Source organism: Danio rerio, chromosome 1, assembly GCF_052040795.2.
Source record: "Danio rerio strain M-AB ecotype USA chromosome 1, GRCz13ab, whole genome shotgun sequence".
Classification (NCBI taxonomy): Eukaryota; Metazoa; Chordata; class Actinopteri; order Cypriniformes; family Danionidae; genus Danio; species Danio rerio.
The window spans coordinates 61567501-61580000 of NC_141021.1; the positions used below are offsets into that span (position 1 = coordinate 61567501).

General features: G+C 42.0%; 2 protein-coding genes across 8 annotated transcripts in view; both read right to left on the reverse strand.

Moving 5' to 3' along the window:
* The window catches only part of akap8l (A-kinase anchoring protein 8 like), a 13176-nt gene extending 4308 nt beyond the window's left edge, over positions 1 to 8868 (reverse strand). For 2 of the 7 annotated variants that reach the window (XM_087235414.1, XM_087235413.1), the window contains exons 1-6: positions 8762 to 8851; positions 7594 to 7641; positions 6700 to 6925; positions 265 to 382; positions 130 to 176; positions 9 to 42 (exon numbers count right to left, since the gene is read on the reverse strand). In XM_087235414.1, the coding sequence (XP_087091540.1) occupies positions 9 to 42; positions 130 to 176; positions 265 to 301 (118 nt within the window). In that variant the 5' untranslated portion in view covers positions 302 to 382; positions 6700 to 6925; positions 7594 to 7641; positions 8762 to 8851. 7 annotated transcript variants of the gene reach the window in all.
* Positions 8869 to 9082: 214 nt separating this feature from the next.
* mvb12a (multivesicular body subunit 12A) overlaps positions 9083 to 12500 on the reverse strand; it is an 8359-nt gene continuing 4941 nt past the window's right edge. Inside the window, 3 exon segments of the mRNA NM_200484.2 lie at positions 9083 to 9998; positions 12266 to 12325; positions 12414 to 12475. Coding sequence (NP_956778.2) covers positions 9933 to 9998; positions 12266 to 12325; positions 12414 to 12475 — 188 coding nt within the window. The 3' untranslated portion in view covers positions 9083 to 9932.

Here is a 12500-nt window from a genome sequence, read left to right on the forward strand (position 1 = left end):
GGACTCACCGCCACTCTCTCCACCATCCTCCGCTTTCACGTCCTGAAGAAGAAAGAGAAAGAAGATGAGTGGACGACTGAAACACACGAGCGCAGCATTACAGCAGAAACAACGAGAGCATGAACGTACAGCAGCATCTCTCTTCTCTTCAGACTCCTGCTTCTGCTCTCCTGCATCTGAAACACAACACTGATCAGCTCTCACACACACACACACAGATCAGAGTGCATTATGGGAGGTGTGTGTGTGTGTATACGCTCGTACCGGTCGTCTTTTCTCCAGCAGCCTCAGTTTTGCCCATCTTGGACTCGGGCTCGTCGCCGGCGCTCAGAGTCTGCTTCCGCTTCTTCTGTCCTTCACGCTGAGACTTGACCTGCTGCTGCTGCGCTCACACACACACACACATACTGATGAGGCCTGAGCTGTGTGTGTGTGTGTGTGTTCATGAGAGATTTAATGAGTGTGTTTACAGCAGGTGTGTTCGACAGAGTTCACACATTAGATTTGGCCTCCAGAATAATCCACATCTCAATCATCAGAGGCTTTCTGACCTGATAATCTTCATTTCTCTGGGTTTGTATTGATGTAAAGGTATACAGTTATAGAGATATTTGACAATACTGTATGTTCAGTTCAAGTTAAAGAACAGAATATAATGTTGGCTGTCAGTATTAACGCAGCATTGAATCACATTTAGGGTCTTGTGTGTGTTACGTGTTTAATTCTGCTTCAGTTCACTTCCAGATGAACATTTCCTCAGAGATTCTACACTCCTCAAACAAGAGGTTCAGTCACTTCTCTCTTCAGTGTTAAAGGAATGAGGAGTTTGACATGCAGGAGCCCAGTGGTGTGAGCTTCAGACACTCTGAATGAGCCCAGAGCAGGAACAGGAGTGATGATAAAGGTCATTTTTGAAGACTGATGGAGCGTGCTGTCACTGAGTCTCCGGCGCCCTCCTGTGGAGATCTGCATCAGTGCTTCAACTGCAAGATGGAACTATATTATCTGTCTATAAGGATAATTCAATATCAGTATGATCTTTTCAATATCTGTGATATCTTTTGTATTGATATAATCTGATCTTTTATAATCTGACAGAAGTTGTTTGAGAGTAAATGAGGTTTAGGCCGCAGCAGAGCTCATCAAGAGTCATGAACAGGGCCAGACAGAATCCGCAGACATTTATTGCTATTTCTGGAAGAAACTGTTAAAATAAATAAATAAATAAAAATGCAGATTTATGCTAAATTATTAAGGAGTATCATAACTAAAACTTAATCTTAAAACTGTTATATTTATGAAATAAAGATATATATTTTTACTTTTATTCAGGGTTTACAATGCAAATCCCATTAGATCCACTTATTTGGTAAACAAAGCAAGTTTCTCATACTACAGGACAGAAAATATTACTTTAAGTGTATTGCAAATAAATCATTTTAATGGTACTATTATTATACCACAACATTAGTAAAATTAAGAAACTGAATAAATATAGGTAAATAAAAATATTAATAAAATACAGACTCGATAATGGGCCACAAATCTGTGAAAATCTGCGCACGAAGATACTGTCTGGCCCTAGTCATGATTAATAATTATTATATCTCTGAAATGTGCAAAGCCGCATCAATCAGCTGATCCATCAGAGGATAGCGATAGCGATAGTGACAGATTAAACTATACATCACTATCAGATTTATATAGCATCAACCAAATGTAAGAGATGAGAGATGTTGGCCTTATTGTCCAGCTCTAACGTCTACTATGCATAATGTCAAGACAGATTGATAAGACATCAGCCCCTTTCACACATACAGACCTTTCCAGTAAATTACCGGCAGTTTTCCGGAAAGGTGTGAATGAGTGAACAGGCCCTTTTTGAAGATACCAGTAATTTCGTTCTGGCTATTTTCCGGAAAGAGTAGTCGTAACATTAGCAGTAATTTGCCGGAATGCTGCGCTGTGTGAATGCAGAAGGATGGTTTCCAGAAAGAGCGCGAGCACGTCTAGAATGTGCTAATGCAAGTCATCTGCTTTAGCCAATCAGAACAGTCAGACGCGTTTACGTCCGCACGGTGAATATTTTCCCAGACACATTGAGCTGCTAGAAATTAGTCAGATAACGCTTATATGTTCATCTTAATGCTAACCGTGTAAATAATTATTGATGCTTATGATAAGCCGTTGTTTGTTTACCGTCAAGCTTTGCGTGTGCTAGTGAAACAGCCCGTGAGCACACACACATCATGCGCAAGTGTTTCTCTGTATGTTTTTATCAGAGTTGTTCACAATACTGATCCATCCACAGAGTTTGTGATGTAGTCAAGCGTTTACGAATACAAGCGCAGCCGTTTAGAGCTCATTTCTGCTTAATGATGTCAGAGTTTACCGCTATTTTGGAATGGATGTGTGAACGTTCTTTTCCGGAAAAATTACGCAACGTCCTCGTCTGTGTGAACAGCGCTTTTTTTAATTTACCGGTAAAGTCGTTCCGGAAATGTTCCAGATATTTACAGGCATCACTGTGTGAAAGGGGCTAATGACTTACAGGAGTGTAAACTGCACACTGTTTATAAAGGTGCATCTCTCAGCGGTGGAAACTCTGGGTTAGTCATTTTGCATACTGACTCAAGAAACCGACTGACTGATGCCTCTAGAGCAGGGGTGGGCAAACTCGGTCTTGGAGGGTCGATGTCCTGCACAGTTTAGCTCCAACTCTAATCAAACACACCTGCTTATAGATTTCTAGTGATCTTGAAGACTCTGATTAGCATGTTCAGGTGTGTTTGACTAGTGTTGGAACAAAACTCTGCAGGGACACCGGCCCGCGAGGATCAAGTTTGCCCATCCCTGCTCTAGAGTCTCTGAAGCTGCACGGAGGTCAGAAAGTTCAACCACTGAAGACCTCTATATACAGATCATCTGCATTTCCCCCTCAAACACAGATTCATTGATGACTGAAGACTGAAATGAACATCTTGGATGAAGTACAGGGCCAGACAGAATGCAGAAAATAGCTATTTTTGCAGAGAATTTAGTAGAATTTAAGTGGAATTATTTATCATCATGACTAAAGTTACTTAGCATCATGAATAAAAACTTAATATATATGAAATAAATATACATTTTAAACTTTTATTTAATGTTTAAATGCAAATCCTATTAGATCCACTTATTTGTTAACCAAAAGCAAGTCTTTCATGTAATATATCTACTAAAATACAGAAATATTACTTTACTAACTGTATTGTAAATCATATGAACATTTTAATATTACTATTATTATTATAATATCACAATAATATTAGTGAAATTAATAATAAAACTGAATGAATAGAAATCTACACCCATTTACACAAGTAAACTCAATGATGGGCTAAAAATCGGAGGAATTCTGCGCGTGCAGATTCTGTGTGGGCTTAATGACGGAGAAGAGAGTAAACGACTGGTAAAAGTTCAACCTAGAAGTGAACGAATGCTTACTCGTATGCAAACAGCACTCAAGTGTTATTACAGAAAGAGTCCATGTTGGGTACGAAGCAAAGTCGAACACACCTAGTGTTACATGAGCTTCCCTTTAACAGACTGTCATGTGTGGCCTGTGATGTAAGCTCTAGATTATCCTGCTGTTCTGGGCTGGACTGGCCTCTACGTGCAGGGGTGAGCGCTGATCTCTCAGCCACGCCCCCCACAGGCAGTGGGCGGTACTTACTCGGTTCAGAGGTCTCTTGCGGCCACGCTGCCGGTTGGCCCTCGGGCCCCCTCCGAAGTTCCGCACGGGGAAGTCCTGGGGCCCGCGCTGGGGCTGGAAGGCCCCGCTGTCAGGGTACATGCGTTGGCCCAGCAGCGAGGGCAGCTTTCCTCGGCCACCGGGGGAGTGGCCATGGCCTCCGCCACGCCCACCTCCTCCCCCAGAGGAGTCTTGCCTGCGGCCAAAGCCACGCCCCCCGGCTGATCCACCCCTGCGTGGGGATCTCTGCCCCTGCCCCCAGCCAGAGCCCGAGAAGGAGTCTCGAGTCGGCCGCATTTTGCCAGATCCAAAGCCATCAAAGGCTCCGCCCCCTCCGGCTCCACCCATGAGCCCAAAGCCTCCGCGCTGGGCCATCATGTCGCCCCGGGAGTCGCTGTAACCGTAGCCAGCAGATCTGTAGAGATCTCGAGGGCCCATGGAGGCGGAGCGCGAGTCGAAAGACTCGTATTGGTCAAACCTGCAGAAGGAGGAGGCGCAGAGCAGAGGTCACAGGTCACTGAGTGCGGCTGCAGAGCACAACGCACACACAAACTCATCATTAGCGCTCGTTCATCAAGCCCTTCCACAGCTACTGCTGCCTCCAGGCTGTGGAAAAGCTTCAGAACACAGTTGCACAGATGCTGGCGTAAGGCAACGGACTGATCTGGAAACAGGAGATCTTCAGTGAGGGCATCTGGAGAGGCAGATGTGTCTGTGCAGATCAGGGCAAGCCGAGGACAGGAGTGTGTGTGTGTGAGTCTGTACCGTCACCACATCTGGACTGCTGATGCCCGTGCAGGCTTCGATGATCAACATGGCTGTGTGTGAATGGGCTGCTCTGCATTTATGGCATCAGAAATGCAGTAAGACTATGACTGATGATCAGCTTTAAACAGGTGAATGTACAGTAACTCATGTATATTCAGCGGCACATTGAGCAGGTGATGTCTGAGCATTATCAATGTAGAAACGACAAACTGTCACTTATGATCAATTTCATGAATCTGTGATTAAGAAAAGCTTTAATCCAGTGCCTGAATATATCTGAAGTGTAAATGCTCTGCGTGACAATTTCTGGTGTCAACACCTTCAACAGGCTAAAGCATCTCCATCATAACCTGTACCGTCTAAATCCTCTCAGTGGTGCATGTGATGAAGTCAAAGCCGAGCTTGAGCTGGTTAACAGATAAACAGATCTTCAGAAGAGTTAACATTACTGCTGCGCTCAACACACTGGAACCACAAAACCAGGATCTGAGCCTGTATGTGTTAGGGCAGACCTGCTCAAACCCAATCTGAGGTCTAGACTAGAGTCCAGTTCAGCGCTGTGCTCTCTAGAGTCTCGTAAATGTGTGTGTGTGTGTGTGTGTGTGTGTGTGTGTGTGTGTGTGTGTGTGTGTGTGTGTGTGTGTAATGTGAAAGTCATTGCAGAATTGTGAGTGTATGTCCATTAATATAGCTCAAACTGTAATGATGTTTCATGCTAAAGTTCTTTAGTAAAAGATTAGATGAAGATAGACTATTTGAATTCTTTAAAATCCATATCTTCATGACAAAATGTCCCCAAATTCACAATCAAGCACCATCTTGTCATATAAAGTGTAATTATTCAAAACTGTTTCAATCAAGTTAGTTTTGTTTGTGAAAAACCACAGATTTATCTAGGGCTGGGCGATTTTTCAGATTTTTTCAATTAATTCGAATTTACGTTTTAAGGCAATTTAATTTTGAATCAAATCGAGGAATCGCGATTTTCAAAAAATATATATATTTAATACATTATAATGGCACTAATGTGCTTGGGTTCACTCTCTGTATGAAGCACACCAGAAGCGCCTCTCAGCGACGCGCCTCACAGCACCATGGATATTAGAATTCTAAACAGGTTTCTATACACACACCGGCGCCGCCCAGCCACGATTCACGAAGCAGGTCATATTTCAGCCGCGCCACAGAGCGTCATCTGATTATTTTCATGTTACATATCATCTGAATGTGCGCGTTTGGTGTGTGATAGTTTAAACTGTCATGTGCGCACCGTGTTGCGCCGCTTCTGATGACGTCATTTAGCGGACCTAGTTGAAAACCAGACAGATCAGGCAGCATAATACAGAGAGTGGAGCAAAGCGCATCAAATGATCGGTATTTAAAACCGGGAAAAAGAAAAATAGATTAAACATATTATTTTATATTAGACACACATCTGGTGCTTGTATTTGCTCCTGCTATACGTCCACAACTTGGGTTAAATTAGGCTTTACAGTTGCCATGTTCAGTCCTTTTCTTTCACTGTATATTTTTAAGAAAAGGCAGCAGCTTTACAACCTGACATTCAACCAGAAGAAGACAACGTCAAAGCCGAGCTGACAGCCAATCTTTCCTAGACTCAGCAAAACTTGCAAAAAAAATACCTCTGTATTCCTGCAACTGCAATATTTACACAAATATTTCTTATTTAAATCTTCAGCAACCATATCTAACTTGTGAATTTGTTTTACATTTATTTACACCTTGACCGATTTTTGTATGACATGGCCATTAAAAATACAATGTTCCTTAAGCAGATGGGTTTTCAAGTTACTTTTAAAGAGAGTGTTACTTCAGTCATGTTGTAATGTTTTGAGAAGACTAGTAACACAATAAAAAAATAATAATAAATCAAGATCGAAATTGTGATTCGGTCAAACTTAAGAAAAACTAGATTTTTTTTTTGCCAAATCGCCCAGCCCTAGATTTCTCTTTAAGGTGTAAAATGTAGCTGCAGTTCTGGAATCCGCCATAAGCTCAAGTGCCTACAGAGACTTCAATAACTGAAAGTAAATAAATCAAGTGGATCTGCCATAATTAGTGTTTGTTCCTTGAGCTCAACACAAACAAATGCACTAAATTATCTGTCAAACGCTCATCTGAAGGTGTTTTAGTGCAGTTACAGGTGTGTTATTGCCTTCAGCGTGTGTGTGTGTTACCTGTCCCCTCGGGAGCCGCTCTTCATCCCTCCCTCCAGCTGTGTCAGCATGTCCAGCCGCTGGTTGATTTTGGCGATGACGGCGTCTGCGTTGGCGCCGCTGGACAGCAGGGATCCTCCAGACATACCTCTCTTCATCCGCTCGGAGCCGTACCCGCCACCACCACCGTACCCACCACCGCCTGACATTGAGTCTTTATAGCCGTACATATCATAACCACCTGAGCCTGAGCACAGCACACAGCACAGATGAGCCAGCAGGTTACATACAGTCAGTGCATATACAGAGCGGTGCGGTTCAGGACGCTCCCTCCTTTCCCAGAGCTGCACAATATAGCGCATCAAAGTGATCATTCACAATAGCCATATCACAGAATTTACAATAAAACATGTGTATTATCAATTATTTACATGTGTTTCTGAGGCGTGTGACTGTGTGAGGATTTTAAAAACATTCAGCCATAAGAAACTGTACCATTAGTGACTTTAATAAAGATTATTTTTATTACTCAGTACCTGAATACTGTTAGACTCAAAAAAACAGTAAGACACTTTATTTAACTTCGCTTTATTGTATTAATCTATTATTTAAATGAGTTCATTATATTTTATGCAGATGTACTCCACTACAGAATCATCCCAATCATTCTAAATAGATATTTTCAAGCCATCTGATGAAACTATTAAGTTTGTAAAATATGCCGTATTACTGTTTGGGTAGCAATTCCAAAGGGCACAACAGAACAGTACCAAAAGCATGAAGCTAGACACACAGCTGAACACTACTGATTTCAATAAACATTAATTCCACTTATATCGCTCACATAGACAATTAGCGATTTTTTTTTTATAATTAACATTGACTAGCAAATCATTTAAATAATGCAGGCCTCACCTCTGGATGATCCTCCTCCACCTCCTGATCCTCCCCATCCAGAGAAACCTGGACACAACAGCAGAAAACAGCTCTTATTGTGATTATGAAGGATCAGATCTGCTGTTAAACACGCAAGACTTTCATCAACCCACTACTTTCAGCACAATCTCCCACCAACTACAGCAAGATAGACATTCAAACAGCTGTAATATTGGTGCTAACCTCACTGAAGCAATACTGAGGAAGAAATTTCCAGAACCGTTCACTTCTCTGTTCCTCAGTGGTAAAGCGATCTTCTAGAGCCTCCAAAACTTCCTCTTGGAGGATTTTATACATCATTACATACCTTAATCATATATCATCTTACCAACACACATTATTGGAGATATACAGCAACAACAGCTCTTCAGAACACTAATTATTAGCGATCTATACAGTTACTATGTCATGTGATATCAGGGGGCGGGGCGATCTCCATCAAGAGACCATTTGATTGGACACAAATAGGTAAATGGAGTCTGCAGACAACAAAATATAGGAACTGAAAGTCTACAAAACACTAGAAATAAACTGAAACGACGGTGTTCTGGCTATCAGCTCACCTCTCTGTGATGAACTGCACATGATCACTCACAGATGCACAGTAAAGTGGTTTATTAACGTCTCCTCGGGCTGCTCGCTGAACAATAGAGCCGCAGATTCACACGGCCGCCATTTTAAAACAGCTAAACCCGCGTACGGTTCACCGATTCCGCCAGTCGGCCTTGTTCCGTTCATCAACCAGTGACGCACTTACACAGTCCAGACAACAGATCGCGAATTACAACCGTGCACTCACGGCAAAAGCGAAAACCAAACACGAGTAACGTTACGGGGAAAACGACGGTTAACCGACTGATCATTTAATTAAATCACCGTCACCGCTTCCGGAGGACAATAACAAACATCGAGCTTCACATTCACCTCACGATACATACATTAAGCAAGTTTCTTCACTAATGCCCTGTTTAACAGTGGTTTTGAGCTTGGTTTAACGTATATTTTGGCCTGCGCCATTTCACGCACTGAGACTGCAGGCCAGGCGGCTGAGCACAACACGTCAATGCAGAACTTACAAGATACAAACAAACACATCCACACGTGCATACGACTGAAAAACAGATAAAAAAGAGAATAAAAGACAAACCTGAAGAATATCCTCTATCCATCGTGCAGCAGTGATCTGTGTGTGAACCTGATGTGAACGAGCGGCGCTCAGGCTCTATCAGACCACTCTAGCTCCGCCCTCACGGGTGTGGTTAAATGATTGACACATGAACGACCCAATGACTGAGCGGTGACTGCCAAAAACACAATTTTTTGTCCTTTCTTCTAAAACAGAAGTGTGTGTGTGTGTGTGTGTGAGTGTGAGTGTGTGTGTGTGTGTGTGTGTGTGTGTGTGTGTGTGTGTGTGTGTGTTTGACTGTCTGCGTTAAACCGTGCAAACTAACACAGCTCTGACACAGTATATCAGTATCTATTTTATTAAGTTGAGTTTAAAACACACACAAGACAGATTTCCGCAGAGCAAGAACAAATGATTTTAACTTGAATAAAGAGAATCTCACAAACCACCATAGCAGGATATTATCATACACATGTATACGTAGAGATTTATAAAAAAAACTATTTAGAAAATACACATATTTGGCCCCCACGTTTCTGAAATGCATACACACAACAACGGTATATAAATAAAGAGGAAACAACACACACACACACACACACACTTTAAAGGGACAGCTCACACACACATTGGATTAAAACTAGTTTTAAATCTGAGTTTCACAAAAGTAGATAGTCGGAGAAACGTAAATAAACGGTGACCACTGACTTCCATAGTATATATATTTTCTTACAATGGGAGTCAATGGTTACCGGTTTCCAACGTTCTTCAGAATATCTACAAGAGAGGCACTCACTTTGGAGCAGTATTTAGTCAGTGTATTTGATTTTGGGTGAACTGCCCCTTTACACACTAACCTCCTCCACCCATGACAAATACACACCGATATTCTGACGTGATGAAACAGCACATCATGTACAGATAAATAAAGCCCTGTCATTCCCCTGACAGAAACTCCTGAAGCTGCAACACATGCAGAAACACACACGTGCATGTACAATATGTGTGTGTGTCCCTGCAGAAAACCCTTCATGTTCAGATAACCCGGAGAAGAAACACACAGACAGACAGAGAGCCTAGCAGTGTGAGACTGATCTGCGCACACACACACACGCACGCACGCATGCACACACACACAGTTATGGAGATGTCTCAGCAGTCAGAGTCTGATGATGATGATGATGAAGGTGATTCAGCCGCTCAGTGATGGACGGATCCTCTTGGCCGCTAGCTCCTCCACAGTGAAAGTGTAGTTATACTGCAGAGAGAGACACAGTGCGGTCAGGGAAGCACACAGATCCAGCAGGGCACCGCTGCTGTGCCGGGTATCCGCCATGTTCACTCGCTGCCTCACTGCACAGGAGAGTGTTCTGCTGGTGTGAGTCAGTTCTCCAGCACATGCATGAGCACTGTTCATCTGGAATAAAGCGGTGCTCAGTGTCCCGGTGAAGCGATACGCCGTAATAAACTCGCCGTGTTTCAGATCTGGTGGCTGGTAGGCGTGCCACGATAGACGGTGTTGATGGTGTTACCGGTTTTAAGACGCAACACCGGTGACATCACTTTTCCACCATGACACCGTTCCCCCAACCTTGTTTTTTTAAGTATTCATTTTTTTTATTAAACATTTATTTTATTTAAATGGAAAATATAATTATAAGTAATTGAATAAAGACGAGAGCATGCTCTATAATTGAATCTGAACATAGCTGCAGTGCGTCATATTTCATTTATCACGTGAGGAGAAAAGACGAGTCCAATTTACAGAAGGAGGATGGCGGACGATTTAATGTCCAAACGCGATGCAAAAGCGCCTGTTTGGCTGTATTTCGGGTTAAAACCGAACGCAAAAGAGAACCTGAAGACGTTAATGAGGCAATCTGCAAACTTTGCCTGACGAATGAGGCAGCATCTAGAGGAAACAGAATTAATTTATACACACACCTTCAACGCACCTTATGTTTAACTATAAGTGGGTCGCGGATAAATCAATGACCATAAATACGCAACGCATAATCTCGTTTTAAAAATCACGCGACCATCACCTCACAATGTTTAATAATAAATATCTTATTTTTTTATTAAAATGAGTGATTTAACAATGCCATTGACAATCCAACTGCAGAGAAACAACAACCGCAGTGAGCACTTTTTCCCAAGTTCAGCTGTTATTTTTTCCACTTGATTATGTTTAATGTCAAAAAAATCCATAATGAATAGGCCGACAAGAGCATATCCTGTGTGTGCGCGCGTCTTTTATAACTGAGGCCGCTCTCTTCAAAAACCGAAAGTTGCTTTGTCTGTCTGGAAATATTTCGGCTTTTAATTGAATGAAAAGTTCGTTTAGATGATTCAATATTAAACATTAAATAAAGTAACTGAGACGTGCGGCCACACATCAAATCTGAGGTCTGATCTCATCTCTCTCTCTCTCTCTCATTAAGACGCCACAAGTCAAGTCGCAAAACTTAGGCAGGTGCTGCCTTTGCGAAATCTGTCAAAATACAGCACTGAAATTAACAGGCATAAATGTCTTTGAGCCAAAAAAAGTCTATTGGTAGGATATCTGTAAAAACACAACTGGAGCCAAAGATAAGAGTTGTGTAGCCTATTAATTATGTTATTTCTAAAAAAAAACAAAAAAAAACAAAAAAAACAATTCATTGCATTTTTCATTTGCTAAAAATATACGTAAACGGAAAAAAATCAAAGGGTGGCCAGTTTGCATTAATGTGTTTTAATATTAATTTAAATATGCTCAGCCTATTTAAATTTAACGGCTATAAACTTCCACAGTTTTTTTCAGCCTGTAGCATTGTTGTGTTTATTTGTTATGTTAATAAAAGTTATGTTTTGTTTAATAACAGTGATTTATTTTTTTGTAGTTTCCTTTTCGTCCATTCAAACAATTGACGCCGAATTGGTAATTCCCGCAAAACTGAAAGTGAAAGTATTATACGCACGCATGTATAAGCTATTCAAACAGAACAAAGAGGAAAAGAAGAAACGCCCACTCCCACGGTGATACCGGTATTATCGTCACATGTCGATTAACCGGTGGGGAAATTTGCTCATCGTCTTAACCCTAGTTGCTGGAGATGAAGAAATGAAGCTTTCCAAGCTCTGGAACACACCTCCGTGAAGTCGGCACCTCGTAAAACAAATAATCCTGCAAACTAGGCCATTGGTCTGTGCTGTGTTTGCGCCGCATATTCAAGAGTTTGTGCCGGTGTGGGCTCTGAGATATTAAGCTTTATTTTTTTGGCCGTGTGACGTCACTTTCCACCTCATGTAGCTCAAACGACTTCAGATCAGCACAGGTCATTAATGCTGGTTTGTGCCGTTAAAACAAACCCTGCGTCTGCTTTCCTCCTTTAGATATGAGCAAAACATTTCGGTAGTTGTGACGTCACTCTCCACCCGCTTCCTCTAAATCACACCAAACTGGTGACATTCACTTGGATTTGTGTCGTTAAAACAAACTTGTGTGTGTGTGTGTGTGTGTGTGTGTGTGTTTGAGCTCACCTCGTTCTCGATGTCCTGCACTGATTTAATGCGGATGTCACTCAGCGTGATTACAGACACCTGACACACACACAAGAACACAGCTGTTACATATACATGTGTGTGTGTGTGTGTGTGTGAATGAGTGAGTGATGCCGTGAACTCTGACCTTAGTGCTGGACGACCGAGACTCAAATTTTGGGTGTAGAGTGAAAGGAACTCCATCCATCGCTGTGAACACACACACACACACACA